This window comes from Apostichopus japonicus, chromosome 2 (genome assembly GCF_037975245.1).
Source record: "Apostichopus japonicus isolate 1M-3 chromosome 2, ASM3797524v1, whole genome shotgun sequence".
Lineage (NCBI taxonomy): Eukaryota > Metazoa > Echinodermata > Holothuroidea > Aspidochirotida > Stichopodidae > Apostichopus > Apostichopus japonicus.
This window is the reverse complement of record NC_092562.1, coordinates 28,719,077-28,735,113: the sequence shown is the minus strand read 5'-3', so window position 1 is coordinate 28,735,113 and position 16,037 is coordinate 28,719,077. Positions and strand designations below refer to the sequence as shown.

The following is a 16,037-nucleotide window of genomic DNA, read 5'->3' as shown; positions in this document are numbered from 1 at the left end:
CTTTATTTCGTCGTGTTCGACAGGTGGAACTAAACGGAGAAGAAACCATCCTGATCATCCGGCGCCTCCACAAGGTCCTGCGTCCTTTCTTGCTGAGGCGGTTGAAGAGGGAAGTGGAATCACAACTACCAGAGAAGGTAATGAAATGTAAAAGCAGGAACCACGGTTTGATTCAGGATTCCAGGTTTATGCCATGAGGCATAGCCGTCTGTTACAGGAGTTCAGTTACAGACACTTTGTTAAATCAATTGAAGAAGTTGAATGGTTGAGTGAGATGAGATATTTTACAGTGCGGTAGTCTACTGTGATTGATTGACTAGCCATTAGAAACAAAAAGTCGAGTTTACATCCCAATTCTTTGCCTTCAAAAAAGATACATGTGAAGTGGAATGAAAGATGATAAAATGCTTATTTGTTTCTTTAGATTGAACAGCTGCCATGGCATTGGTAATTGGGGGGACTTGAATGTTTGGAAATTGCTTTTATGATTCGGTTATTTGGATAAAGTTACGTGGAAGATTTATCGAGCATTAATAATTGAAATACATGTCTGTTGATTTTCCCTACCCCGACAGGTGGAGTACGTGATCAAGTGTAACATGTCTGCGTTACAGAGGCTCCTGTACCGTCATATGCAGAGAGGTGTCATGCTGACTGATGGATCAGAGAAGGATAAGAAGGTAATGAATATAGATCGTATCAATCACAAAACAGGGCCAAAAAAACTTTGTTTCGAGGAAATTTTCTTCCCGAAGATGAGCAGGGCCCATTTTTAACCTGAAGTCCGATCGTCTAGGATGACCAAACTTTCTGTTCTGAAAACCAAAATCAGCTATGGTGGTGGTTTGGTGGATTGCTAGTTGTTAACATCAAATTCAGATTGCATTGTAACTAAATACCCTCAAATAGGTATGATTGGTATTTGTTTTATTATGGCATTAATTGGCATTTATATGGCATTAATTGGTGTAGCCCACCATAACTTTTAGAGGTACTGAAATAAGATAGACATATTGGTAGGGGTCTATGATTTGAAGGGGATTTTTATTGGCCCATCGTTTGCCTTCTATTCACCAAACCTACACATCTCTCCTACAGTGTACATATTGGTGTTCTCTTCACCAAACCTACACATCCTCCTACAGTGTACATATTGGTGTTCTATTCACCAAACCTACACATCTCTCCTACAGTGTATATATTGCTGTCCTATTCACCAAACCTACTCATCTCTCCTACAGTGAACATATTGGTGTTCTATTTACCAAACCTACACATCTCTCCTACAGTGAACATATTGGTGTTCTATTCACCAAACCTACACATCTCTCCTACAGTGTATATATTGCTGTCCTATTCACCAAACCTACACATCTCTCCTACAGTGAACATATTGGTGTTCTATTCACCAAACCTACACATCTCTCCTACAGTGTACATATTGGTGTTCTCTTCACCAGACCTACACATCTCTCCTACAGTGAACATATTGGTGTTCTATTCACCAAACCTACACATCTCTCCTACAGTGTACATATTGGTGTTCTATTCACCAAACCTACACATCTCTCCTACAGTGAACATATTGGTGTTCTATTCACCAAACCTACACATCTCTCCTACAGTGTACATATTGGTGTTCTATTCACCAAACCTACTCATCTCTCCTACAGTGTACATATTGCTGTCCTATTCACCAAACCTACACATCTCTCCTACAGTGTACATATTGGTGTTCTATTCATCAACCCTACACATCTCTCCTACAGTGTACATATTGCTGTTCTATTCACCAAACCTACTCATCTCTCCTACAGTGAACATATTGCTGTCCTATTCACCAAACCTACACATCTCTCCTACAGTGTACATATTGGTGTTCTCTTCACCAGACCTACACATCTCTCCTACAGTGAACATATTGGTGTTCTATTCACCAGACCTTCACATCTCTACTACAGTGTACATATTGCTGTTCTATTCACCAAACCTACACATCTCTCCTACAGTGTACATATTGCTGTTCTATTCACCAAACCTACACATCTCTCCTACAGTGAACATATTGGTGTTCTATTCACCAGACCTACACATCTCTCCTACAGTGTACATATTGCTGTTCTATTCACCAAACCTACTCATCTCTCCTACAGTGAACATATTGGTGTTCTATTCACCAAACCTACACATCTCTCCTACAGTGTACATATTGGTGTTCTATTCACCAAACCTACTCATCTCTCCTACAGTGTACATGTCGGTGTTCTATTCACCAAACCTACACATCTCTCCTACAGTGAACATATTGGTGTTCTATTCACCAGACCTACACATCTCTCCTACAGTGTACATATTGGTGTTCTATTCACCAAACATACTCATCTCTCCTACAGTGAACATATTGGTGTTCTATTCACCAAACCTACACATCTCTCCTACAGTGTACATATTGGTGTTCTATTCACCAAACCTACACATCTCTCCTACAGTGTATATATTGCTGTCCTATTCACCAGACCTACACATCTTTCTACATTGTACATGTTAGTACTTATAGTAGTAGCATATATTTTTGAGGACAACCAAATTTGCTGTTTCTGGCAATCAAAAAGTAACACTTGGTCATCCATGAAAATTTGCCCCTGAAAAGTAAATCCAATATGGTTATAAGTTATGCAAAGTAACATTTAGTCCAATCTCTGCTAGATTGCTTTATATCCTGGGCAAATTGTGGATATGGCTAATTTGATTTTGATTTTGATGTTGCTATTTGCTTCTTCTTTTTTCTTTCACAGGGTCGTGGTGGCACAAGAGCTCTCATGAACTCCATCATGCAGCTGAGGAAGATTTGTAACCATCCATTCATGTTCCCGCATATTGAGGTATCTATCACGGTGGTTAATTTGTAGACATTTTTGTCCAAAACATTCGTTGTTACCAACGGTCAGGTTTGGCGTATGACTGTTGATCGAGAAAAGTTATTTCATTAAAGTTTTGTTGTCTTATTAAATTTTAGTTTTGATGAATGGAAAAAAGTTGATTTCGTTCCTGGATGAGAGATGTGTTAAAGGGTAATGGATCTTTTGAGTTCACTCAAAGTTGTCATTGTGGTGAGTGAAATTTCTGATGTTGCAATTGCTTGTTTCGTACGGCTGTGAGATTTTCTTGTCTGATCGGTTATGAGTAAATATCAGTGCAACCCACCAGTGATTGTGAAACTAGGCAACCGGTGGCTGTAAAACTAGGCAACGTGTGTATATGTGTTAGTCAAGTATGGCAAAATGTTAGTGTCCTGTTACTTTAATACTAAGGTATTTTACTTGTAACATTAGGAGTCGTTTGTGGAACACCTGGGCTACACCGGCGGTTTCATCACTGGTGCAGACCTGTACCGTGTAGGTGGGAAGTTTGAGCTCCTTGACCGTATCTTGCCCAAGCTGAAGGCCACCAAACATCGGGTGCTTCTCTTCTGTCAAATGACCAGTCTTATGACCATTCTGGAAGACTACTTTATTTACAGAGGTCAGTTTTTTTACTCGTTTATTCGTCGTTCTCCATGACGACGACACACGATTTCCTCGAATATTTTTAACATCCACGATGAGTTGAACAATGCGTCGATGATGGTATTATGTTTGAAGTATGAATTTATCGACACCCATTAGCTTTGGTTTGATGGAACCAGGTTTCGATAGAATGCAATATTGTGATGTTTGAGTTTGTAACTTTGCATTAACGAGAAAAGAGAGAGAGAGAGAGCCGAGGATCTGTTAAGATCTGCTCGGTGTGCACGACAATCACTCCAAAATTGATGAAGTACGAGGCAACATTGGCAGTGGTAGTCATGTGAAGGTGTTTTGTTTTTGTTATTTGTAACTGAAAAAATAGTCACGTGTAGCGATTGAGTAAAATTATGATTTCTTGCCCTGCATATGAATTTAAGATTCCGACGAAGTAAACTGTATTTAAGAGAAGGTTGGCCAGTTTGAAGTTATTGTTAGTGTAATACCCAAATCAAACAATATTTGAGTGTGTGATGATATAACATTGAATGGTTTCTTCCTCCTTGATTCATGGTGGTTTTGTCTCTTCTATGCACCTCTCAGAGTTTAAGTACCTGCGACTGGATGGAACAACCAAAGCTGAAGACAGAGGAATGCTCTTGGCCGAGTTTAACCAGAAAGGCTCGGACAAGTTCATCTTTCTGCTCAGTACTCGAGCTGGTGGACTTGGTCTGAACCTGCAGGCTGCAGATACTGTTGTCATCTTTGACAGTGATTGGAACCCACATCAGGTGTGTATGGTTATGTCATTATATGAAATATATGCACAATATTGTATGTGATTGGAATCCACATCAGGTGTGTATGGTTATGTCATTATATGAAATATATGCACAATATTGTATGTGATTGGAATCCACTCCAGGTGTGTATTGTTGTGTGAAATAAATGCACGGTATTGTATGTGATTGGAATCCACACCAGGTGTAATTATATGAAATATATGTACAATATTGTATGTGATTGGAATCCACATCAGGTGTGTATGGTTATGTCATTATATGAAATATATGCACAATATTGTATGTGATTGGAATCCACTCCAGGTGTGTATTGTTGTGTGAAATAAATGCATGGTATTGTATGTGAGTGGAATTCACACCAGGTGTGTATGGTTATGTAATTATATGAAATAAATGCACGGTATTGTATGCGATTGAAATCCACACCAGGTGTGTATGGTTATGTAATTATATGAAATATATGCACAATATTGTGTGTGAAGATCCTCACTAGGTATCTATTGTAATTTAATAGTACAAGGTACATACAATATGATGTATGTAACTTGTGAGTCTTCACCAGGTTATGTTTTGTAAGTATAATATACAAATGCACAGTATTGTATAAAAGAGCTCCTCACCAGGTATCATAGCATTGTAATGCTAGGAAACCAAAATGCAATTTTATATGGGAAGTCTTCACTGGTCAGGTATCATGGTTGTGTGATTATTCTTGTATGGGGTGTATCACTGAAGCCCTCAACCCAGATATGCCAGATATGTACTGTGGTATGATTTGAGTATGGTTCATGATAATTATAGTATTTCAGTCCATTCATTTTTTGAGTGTAGAAGTGGTGGCTAGCGTAAGTAGCTTTGGCCCAAATCTTGTATGTAAATTTGGCTAGGTATTGGTTCTTTGCAAATGTGTGATTGACCGAGAGTTGACCGTTGACCTCACAGACTAATGAAACTGACCTTTTCTATATTTGTGTTAAGATATTAATGCAAACAACTGTAATATCTGTGATGCATTTAATAAACTTGTAATTTACATGTTTTATAAATCCAGGATATCCAAGCCCAGGATCGTATTTATATGTATTTATATTTTGTATTTATATACTCTGTATTTATTTTTACATAAATGCAGGATATTCAAGCCCAGGATCGGGCGCATCGAATCGGCCAGAAGAACGAAGTACGTGTCCTGCGTCTCATGACGGTGCAGAGTGTGGAAGAGAAGATTCAGGCCTCGGCCAAGTTCAAGCTGAATGTCGACCACAAGGTCATCCAGGCCGGTATGTTCGACCAGAAGTCCACCGCGTCCGAGAGACGAGCTTACTTGAAATTTCTTCTCGAGCAGGACGGAGATCCGGACGAGGTGAGCTTCGGTAATTGGTGTAACATTGGTGTAACATGGTGTAACATTGGTGTAACATGGTGTAACATTGGTGTAACATTGGTGTAACATGGTGTAACATTGGTGCACCATTGGTGTTACATTGGTGTAACATGGTGTAACATTGATTGTCTGCTTCAAAACTGAAGATTGATTCAAACAAATTTTACATTCTTGCCAACACAAAGAAAAGGCTGACCCTTGCGTACACAAAGGAAAGGCTGACCCTAGCCTCATAGGCGTGCGAGCCTTAATACTCTCGATATCTGTTAATGAGCAGTGTTTGTGTATTCTTCTTCCTCAGTAACAATGATTCATATATGATTAGAATACTGGACATAAAATGAACCGATTCAAAGAAAGGTCCGTGTCCACAATCTTGACCATAACTGACCGTTTTGATCTTTGTTTTTACAGGATGAGAACGAAGTACCCGACAACGAGACCATTAACCAGATGATTGCCCGTAGCGAAGAAGAGTTTGAAATCTACCAGAGGATGGACATTGATAGACGAAGAAATGAGACTCAGAGGGGATGTAAACCTCGCCTCATGGAGGAAGACGAACTACCCTGTAAGTGGTCTGCTCTTATTTGTGTTTATCAATCTGACTTGACTGTTAAGAAATAAAGAAAGACACTAGCTCTACCCAGGGTGCCATAGTATACAAGCCCGTTCCAAATATACAAGCCCATTCTTAATATACAAGCCCATTCTAAATTTACAAGCCCATTCCAAATTTACAAGACCATTCCAGATTTACAAGCCCAAATAACCTAGCCCATTCCAAGCCCATTCTAAATATACAAGCCCATTCCAAATTTACCAGCCCATTCCAAAATTACAAGCCAAAATCATTTCCTTTGGTAAGAAATCCACATGATTATTTTTATGCAATAACTGAAAGGCTTCTACAATTGACTAAAAAACGATGCTTGCCTGTCAGTGTGGTGATCCATTTGCACCGTTTTAAAAGTGGGATAGCTGAGGGCGCTGCAGCATTACTGCAGTCAGGCTGCAAAGGCCATAATTCTTGTGTCCTACACTTCACACATTAGGCACTGCTGTTCTGCTGCAGAGATGATCTCTATTGTCTCATGCATAGCATCAGCCTTGTTGCAGTATTTCTGTTGGAGCATTGCATAACTAGGTTTAGTCTTTTATTCAGTGGTAGTTCTTGATGACCGGTAGAAAATTCAAGATAAACCCTCCAGTGTATTAATGCATAATGGCTTCATTACTAGCCAGCTCAGTTGTCAAATTCATATTTCAAACTGAAGACATCTGTACGGGTTACCAGTAGTATCCTGTAAAGTTGTAAGTCTCATAATGTAAGTTATGGGGGTAATGTGTTAACCATTGTTTATCAGTGGTCTTATAATGAGAGATACTTTGTATGGGAATCATTATAATGTGAGTTATAGGGGTGTTTATCAGTGGTCTTATAATGAGAGATACTAATGGGAGCATTATAACGTGAGTTATAGGGGTGTTTATCAGTGGTCTTAGCTACTAATGGGAACATTATAACGTGAGTTATAGGGGTGTTTATCAGTGGTCTTATAATGAGAGATACTAATGGGAGCATTATAACGTGAGTTATAGGGGTGTTTATCAGTGGTCTTAGCTACTAATGGGAACATTATAACGTGAGTTATAGGGGTGTTTATCAGTGGTCTTATAATGAGAGATACTAATGGGAACATTATAACATGAGTTATAGGGGTCTTTATCAGTGGTCTTATAATGTATGGGAACATTCTCTCTTCAACAGCTTGGATGATGAAGGACGAGAGTGAGGTAGAGCGACTGACTTACGAAGAGGAAGCCGAGAAGCTGTTTGGTCTCGGCAGAGGATCTCGAAACAGGAAGGATGTAGACTACAGTGACGCTCTGACTGACAAGGAATGGTTGAGGGTAAGTCCTACCAGTGGTAAGGCGGGGCCAGTCAGTGAGGGGGGAAACAAGGAATGGTTGAGGGTAAGTAGGATGGTAGCTGCATATGTAAGTATTAAGATAACACCGATTCATAGAATTGTTAAATCACTAAGTAGACACCGGTTAATTGAGTGTCCGAAGCCTTTGTTTCACTCTGTTTAAAAATGAATTTCTACCGATACTGTAGGCTGTAGAAGATGGAAACCTGGAAGAAATGGAATCCATGAAGAAACTGAAGAAGGATCGAAAGAGAAAACGTAAAGAGAAGGACGCCCAGCCGGATGATGAAAGGGATGAACGAGATGAGAGGGATGAAAGAGATGAAGAACCAGAAGAGAAGCCTGGCAAGAAGAAGAGAGGCAGACCACCTGCAGAGAAACTACCTCCTAATCCTCCCAAGCTGACAAAGATTATGAATAAACTCATGAATATCATGGGGAAATACAAAGACAGGTGAGTCAACTGAATGGGAGGAAGGGAGGGTGGGGGGTGGGGGAGGACAGGGGGTATGACAGGAACATACAAGAACAGGTGAGAACAACAGATGAAAATGAATGGGAGGGGTAGGTTTGTAGTGTGTTGGGGAAAGAATATAATAAGACGATGAGAGGTCAGACTATTTGGCAGGAGAGATAGAGTGTGGAAAAAATTGAGAGATGGTGGGGGAGGGAGGGGAAGGGATAAATAATTGAGGAAACTTCATCAGAGTTATCTGAGCTTTGCTTAATCTGCTTTCATGGGAGAGATAGAGATGTTGTATGTTCATGTTTCAGAGAGTGTGTATTCTTTTGATAATCTTAAGATTACTGTTTGCCTCTCTGAATCTCTCCTTATCTTCTTTGAATCAAGGCTATGTCAAGCTTATACAAATATATTTGATTTGAAGATCTGTGAACACTTTCTTATGTATGTAATACACAATAAACACAATGTGAATATCCTGCTACGACATCGGTTGTGTGTGTGGTCTGTAAAGGGTCAGTCCACATTAACAATGCCCATCCAATATACTACATTTTCAGTATGGTACAAAATGTTTTTAAAGAGAAGTCTTCCAGAAGTGACTGCTTGATATATAAACTTGTAACAAGACGATGATGAGAGACATTTATTCCTCCTTACAGCAATGGCCGTTCTCTAGCACATCCATTCCTGCAGTTGCCGCCCAAACGAGAGCTGCCCGATTACTACGAGCTGATCGAGAAACCCATGGACTTCAAGAAGATCCGTGACCGGATCAAGAACCACCGTTACCGAGCCCTGGACGACCTGGAAGCGGACGTGACTCTCATGTTCTACAACGCCCAGACCTATAATCTGGAGGGATCTCAGATCTATGAGGATTCTATCGTCATGCAGTCAGTGTTCACCAACGCCAGAGAGTGTCTGGAGCACACCGGCCAGCTGCCAAACCAGGTGGACTCGGAGAGCGAGGAAGAGAGCCAGGAAGACAAGAACTCTGAAACTGACTGTAAGTGTTCTGAAACTGATAACTGACTGTAAGTGTTCTGAAACTGATAACTGACTGTAAGTGTTCTGAAACTGATAACTGACTGTACGTGTTCTAGAACATAACTGACTGTAAGTGTTCTGGAATTGATAACTGACTGTGAGTGTTCTGGAATTGATTGTAAGTGTTCTAGAATTGATAACTGACTGTAAGTGTTCTGAAACTGATAACTGACTGTAAGTGTTCTGAAACTGATAACTGACTGTAAGTGTTCTAAAACTGATAAGTGACTGTAAGTGTTCTGAAACTGATAACTGACTAAGTGTTTTGGAATTGATAACTGCCTGTAAGTGTTCTGAAACATAACTGACTGTAAGTGTTCTGAAATTGATAACTGACTGAAAGTGCTCTGGAACTGATAACTGACTGTAAGTGTTCTGGAATTGATAACTGACTGTAAGTGTTCTGGAATTGATTACTGACTGTAAGTGTTCTGAAACTGATAACTGACTGTAAGTGTTCTGAAACTGATAACTGATTGTAAGTGTTCTGAAACATAACTGACTGTAAGTATTCTGGAATTGATAACTAACTGTAAGTGTTCTACAATTGATAACTGACTGTACGTGTTCTGAAACATAACTGACTGTATTTGTACTGAAACAACTGCCTGTAAGTGTTCTGAAACTTAACTGACTGTAAGTGTTCTGAAATTGATAACTAACTGAAAGTGTTCTGGAACTGATAAGTGATTGTAAGTGTTCTGGAATTGATAACTGACTGTAAGTGTTCTGAAACTGATAACTGACTGTACGTGTTCTGTAATTGATAACTGACTGTACGTGTTCTGAAACATAACTGACTGTACGTGTTCTGAAACTGATAACTGACTGTACGTGTTCTGAAACATAACTGACTGTAAGTGTTCTGAAATTGAAAACTGACTGAAAGTGTTCTGGAACTGATAACTGACTGTAAGTGTTCTGGAACTGATAACTGACTGTAAGTGTTCTGGAATTGAAAACTGACTGTAAGTGTTCTGAAACTGATAACTAACTGTAAGCATTCTGAAACTGATAACTGACTGACTGTAAGTGTTCTGAAACTGATCACTGACTGTAAGTGTTCTGAAACTGATCACTGACTGTAAGTGTTCTGAAACTGATAACTGATTGTAAGTGTTCTAGAATTGATAACTGACTGTAAGTGTTCTGAAACTGATAACTGACTGTAAGTGTTCTGTAACTATCAATTCATTTTCGTTATTTCTCATTATTTTTCTCCAGCAAAATCATCAGTCAAGATGAAGATCAAACTCAATGCAAAGGAGAAGGGGAAAGACAAGGGTAAGAAACCGGCAAAGAGAGGGCGCCCTCCCAGGAAAGCAGTCGTGAGTGACGACGATGACGATGATGACGACAACCAACAAAAGTCTGATAGCAGTGATGTAAGTTATAGATTTATAGATGTGAGATTTATAGATTATAGATTTATACATATGAGTTAATTGAGGGATATGATAAGCTAAGTTACGACCAAAGACAACCAACAAAAGTCGGATAGCAGTGATGTAAGTTATTGAATTATTGATATAAAATGTATAGATAATAGAATTATAGATATTAGTTAATTGAAAGGTACGAGAAGCTAAAATAAAAACGGTTCCCTGATATACTCAATAGATTACCCTTTGATATCGTTCTGAAATGGGAGTTTCCCCAGGAAAAGACTTTATTCTGATAATTTTTTTCATGTTGATTGACTGTATGGCTCAAAACATTTGCTAAGAAAGCGTTCATGATTATCACAGGCAGGTGAGGATTCATCCCTCTGCAGATACAGTGTTTATGGTGTGTGTAGTTACACAAACAGGGATGATGAGGGAGGGTAGGGAGGGATGGGGGCAGTTTCTCAAGATGAATGTAGTAGGTTTTATTTCATATGTGTCAGTAATGGTTATAGAAGTAAATTGTTCAAGTTATCAGATGCCCTTAAAGCCTCCCCTCAAAATAATGATCGTCTTATTAATCGTGTTTTAACCTTTTGGATTATTTTGGTTTTCAGGATTCGTCTTCAGATGGCAGCGATGACGACACTGCAGATTCTTCTGGTCCTTCATCCCGAGGTGAATCCCCAGGTCCTCGTAAAGGAAAACGTTGAATGCCTCAACTAACCCCCCCTCCCCCCCCCCCCTAGGAAAGAGATAGGATTTCCCATGATAAGCAAGTGAAACGATCTCTCTTCAGAGCTGTATTAAAGACTAGTAATTCTCAGAGTTCAGCACCATGTTAAATATGATTCTTAGTAAAGAGGATGAGTTATTTTAAGTCTGAAAGTAGCAGTCCCTCTCTCAGTATTTTAGTGCATGTTGTGATGTCTGTCGTCCTTTATTATTTTCCATTGGAAGCCAATTTTCTGTTCTGTTTGTTTTTTTTTTTCATTTGTACATTTTTCCGTTTTTGGTGAGTGAAATTCTAAAAAAAAAATTGACTCTCTTTATACAGATAAGAATTCTTTAAAGAAAGAAGAAATTTTCAAGAATCTCAGATTTTTTGTGATATTGAATCTTTAAGCAGATGATTTATCCTACTGTGTAAGATTTGAGTATTTAAACTAAGTGATTGATACTGACAATTTAGTCTTTGATGATATGGTGGCTAATCAATATTTTATAATCTACGGTAGTTAAGGTTAGAAGTAAGAAATGCTATTAGTTTGGCAGTCAGAATTTCATGGCATCTTCTTCTGTATAGTTTAGTGCAGACGTATCCATTTATTTAGCTGCTAAATGATAACTCATGAAATAGGGTACTACTTTATATTAGGCTTAAGATAATTTTAAGCTTGCGATAGTTTCATTGTAAAATTAAAAAACGTCTTGAGTTCCTACATTGGTCGCCATCTTTACATGTTGAATAATTTGTGGTTCTTAAAGCTAAATGGCCTACTACTCTCAAGCCGCCAAAGATAGGCAAAGCTTTACTTTTTTAATACTTGGCAAACGGATACCACTAGAAATTCTGGGATAGGTAAACTATTGTCTTTGGAAAAATTTTCTTCTTGAGGTTCACACACAAGGCATTGAATTTCATGTATATGTAATGTTAAGATGCACCAGTGTTTCATCAAGTTCAATGGTTAATGGGAGTAGATATAAAGATAAGTAGACGCTGCACATAAGTTAGCTAGTGTGTAATATGCATCATTTAATTTCAATAACGTATATGTTTGTCTCAATATTAAAGAATCATCAGGCATAATAAAGAAGCAAGATCAGTCAACATTTCTAGTACCGTTGTATTCATTATTTGTACATCTTTAGATGAGTGACACCACGCTATACTTTTCTTTTGAACCTTAGTCCAATACTGTACGAGATAGTCACATTACTGTTCGGACACCCAACTCAGCTTTTATGGTCGTCAGGTCGATGACTAGAAGTTTGCATCAGATTCTGACTGCATTGTAACTAAAATATCCCCAAATATGTAACTAAAATATCCCCAAATACGTAAAATGATAAATTGGTATGTTTGCTGTCACTTTGTAGATATATATATATATATAAAATATAAACAAAAACTGTTGAAGGACTGATGATCCAACCAAATTTCACTGGCCAAATACTAATGTTCTATGCACCAAACCTGCACATCTATTCTATGTGCTATGCACCAAACCTGCACATCTATTCTATGTGCTATGCACCAAACCTGCACATCTATTCTATGTGCTATGCACCAAACCTACACATTAATTATATGTGCTATGCACCAAACCTGCACATCTATTCTATGTGCTATGCACCAAACCTGCACATCTATTCTATGTGCTATGCACCAAACCTGCACATGTGCTATGCACCAAACCTGCACATCTCTCCTACCTTGTACATTTTGGACAACCAAATTTGCTATTCGGACAATCAAAAATTCAGACCTGGTAGTCCAAGGGACATCCAGCAAACATCCTATAAAGTTGCTCTGACCAGTGATGTGGCCATGGAGGCCCTGGGGGGCATGTGCCCCCAAACGAAAATCGTGCCCCCCCACCCCTTGATGCAATTTGTAGTGTTCAAAAAATGACTCTACTACCCTGCATGAATTTCAATTTTCAACACTCTTATTTAAAAACATCAAAGCATAAGGGTTAATTTCCTTTTTTTTATATGTTTTGTATCCGCCTCAATTAAAAACATAAATATCGGACTTAGCCCAAAAATTCTTGATCATAAAGTTACTTCAAGTTGCAAAATATAGCACCAGATTGCATCCAAGGACCCATAATCAAAAATTTCTCAAGGGGGGGAAGCAACCCCTCCACTTAAACCCCTCCCCCAGGATGGCATGCACAAATAAACATTGTGCCCTCCCTGTGCCCCCCAGATTGAACTGTCTGGCGACGTCACTGGGGCTGACTGCATTTTACACTGATAAGCTGTTAAAAGGATTACTGGTATGACGACCTTTGACACATGATCATCAGTTTCCAGGTGTTTTATCAGACCCACCAATAATGTCATTTCATTTTGAATACCTAAATATGTTAAATAGCAATAATAGTAGCCTTAAAATATACAACTTAATAAGCCAGTCAGCATTCTCCAAAATTGATTTATTTATGAGATCTTTCGATATGCAACTTGACTAGCCTCGCCAAAGTATACATTGTCATGTGTGGTCTAGTATTCATAAAGCCCCATAATCAAACTCCCAAAACATTGATAATATCATTGCAATTAGCTACTTAAATGAATCTTAGGTTAAACTTACTAGTAAGATTCCAGATAGAACATTGGCTATCATAATATCTCAGCTTGGTTGAAGTAGGATATGTAACAGAATAACAGAAAATAGGCGGAGTGTATAGCCTAGTGGTTAACGCCGGCGTCTCCCAGTCATGAGATCCCCGGTTCAATTCCCCGCCGACAGCAATGTGTGTCGTCTGGCAAGGGTGTTATTCAATAACAACTTCCCGACATGGACGTTAAATGGATGTGTGCCGAGAGATTGGCTTCGGTCAGCTTGCGAGTCTATAAGCCTCCATGGCTTCTTTCGCGAGTTCCTGCTTGCGGGAAGATCACATATACATACATACATACATACATAAACTGAACAAATCCATCCTGCCTCATAGCTTGGTACAGGGGGGTAGGAGCCGGAGGGCACTGTGGGCATGTCCCCCCCCCCACTTTTTTTCCCCAAAAATAGCAAATGTGCCCTACTGGCAAATAAAATGTGCCCCTTTGATGAAGAACTGTCTTTTGGATATCTGAAGCCTTAATTAACTTTAATATTTTATTTTAATTATTCACGTGCACCATAATAGTATTGATAGCATACTAGCACATCATATATATTTAAGTAATATGGCCTGTGTGTGTATATAGCATACAGAGTGTATCGGTTTATAGTATAACGAGTGGTGGTTGTGGAATGATAAAATGCCCCTCTGATGTTGTGTCCCCACTTTTTGGAAGCTTCCTACCCCCCCCCCCCTGGCTTGGTAGCTAACTAAACTACCAAGTTAACTAAACTAAGCTTAAGTAAAGTTATTAAATAATAAAAATAATATCTATGTTGTAAACTTTAAAAAGAAAAATATTGACAAATAATGCAACCCTTGCCAGGTAAGTTGAAAATTATTTTAGCTTGAAAATGGCCAAAAATCCCAGCACGCTTGTCATATAATACATTTGAGGAAGTCTTTAAAGCTGTTTGCAAAGCTAAAGATTGGAGGGCTTGATGTTTTGTTTCTTCAGCGGCTACCTGTTTTACGGTTCAAACACGAGGCACTCTATCTTTCATATTTTTTACCTAGAACACAGAGGCTTTTTGCAATATTTAGATAAAGCAGATTGTCTCTCTTTGAACTTGCAAACTGGGAAGCTATAAACTGGAAGCACTACGTAACTCATATCGATACCACAGCAGCCGTTGTGAATCGTTGTGCTTTGTTGATAATTAATACTGTGTGTGACTTGGTTATAATCCTGAGCTGGGCAATAATGTTAACAAGGTGACTGTTTGATATAGCTGTTAGAGTGTTTATTCAAGAACCATCAAGTTCCTGTTTCATAACCCAACCAGGAACTAGATTCTCTTTCTCTTTCCAAACTTGCTGCTTTGCAGTGTTGTGGAGTGGTCAATAGATTTCATATTTTTAGTGTGAATGTGATTCGGTTCTGTTCTTTCCATTACTTTCTTTGTCACGACCACACAGCGGTGATGATGAATGGAGTGTCCTCCCATCCCCTCCCTCAATATCTGAGAGAGTGGTCAGATGCAGAGGTAGATATGTCCGTCGGGACGGGGATGTTAAATAGTGGTATGTGGAGAAGAAATGGGTGCGTCATCACTCACATGTCTCCCTCATTATTCTCTGAACACTGATTCAAAAGAAAGCTTGATATCGGTCAGAGGTCATCCATAATTGCCACATGGATAGGGTCTCAAATCAACTCTTGGCTTCCTAATTAGGTAGGATTTGAGCTGCCATTGGATCCATCTCTATAAAATATTAAACGTTTTTACATTGTAATTATATCTGGATTGGGAGCTACCTTCAGCACAGTTTAGCAGCTCTTGTAAAAAAAAAAGAAAAAAAAAAAAAAAAAGAAAAAAAAAGCTGTAAATTGTCCATGATAAAAAACCATTTCAGTTGATGTACAAATTGTTCCTCTGAACTCTACAACAAAGGCCATTGCTTTAGAGTGCTCCATAAGTTACATCAAACCAAGGTCACTCGGAGTGTATCTTCTTCAACTCCTGGCAAACTGCTTTCCGGTTCTAGCCCCTCTGAAGGTAGTTCTGGCTGTCGGCTTGGAAGTCTCTGCCCGCTGTTCTTTGTGGAAGAAGTCCCATAACTGTGTAGCGTTGCTCTCGGTGCCTAACAATTCCTTCAGCTTCGCCTCTGACAATCTACTCAGCTCTTTAAGGTTCTTCACAGACCGTAGGATTTTC

The 16,037-nt window shown here is 39.0% G+C and overlaps 2 protein-coding genes across 6 annotated transcripts in view; one reads left to right on the top strand and one right to left on the bottom strand.

The window, feature by feature from the left end:
* The window catches only part of LOC139954823 (probable global transcription activator SNF2L2), a 26,804-nt gene extending 14,448 nt beyond the window's left edge, over window positions 1–12,356 (top strand). For 4 of the 5 annotated variants that reach the window (XM_071954793.1, XM_071954807.1, XM_071954801.1 and 1 more), the window contains exons 18-29: window positions 24–137; window positions 576–680; window positions 2,796–2,882; window positions 3,333–3,522; window positions 4,107–4,294; window positions 5,439–5,669; window positions 6,105–6,261; window positions 7,462–7,667; window positions 7,813–8,078; window positions 8,750–9,096; window positions 10,362–10,522; window positions 11,140–12,356. In XM_071954793.1, coding sequence (XP_071810894.1) covers window positions 24–137; window positions 576–680; window positions 2,796–2,882; window positions 3,333–3,522; window positions 4,107–4,294; window positions 5,439–5,669; window positions 6,105–6,261; window positions 7,462–7,667; window positions 7,813–8,078; window positions 8,750–9,096; window positions 10,362–10,522; window positions 11,140–11,235 — 2,148 coding nt within the window. In that variant the 3' untranslated portion in view covers window positions 11,236–12,356. The remainder of the gene's footprint in view (window positions 1–23; window positions 138–575; window positions 681–2,795; window positions 2,883–3,332; window positions 3,523–4,106; window positions 4,295–5,438; window positions 5,670–6,104; window positions 6,262–7,461; window positions 7,668–7,812; window positions 8,079–8,749; window positions 9,097–10,361; window positions 10,523–11,139) is intronic. The other variant, XM_071954810.1, reaches the window with a different exon arrangement.
* Window positions 11,336–16,037, bottom strand: part of LOC139954853 (DNA repair endonuclease XPF-like) — a 41,080-nt gene continuing 36,378 nt past the window's right edge. Inside the window, exon 21 of the mRNA XM_071954821.1 lies at window positions 11,336–16,037. Within this exon, the coding sequence (XP_071810922.1) occupies window positions 15,836–16,037 (202 nt within the window). The 3' untranslated portion in view covers window positions 11,336–15,835.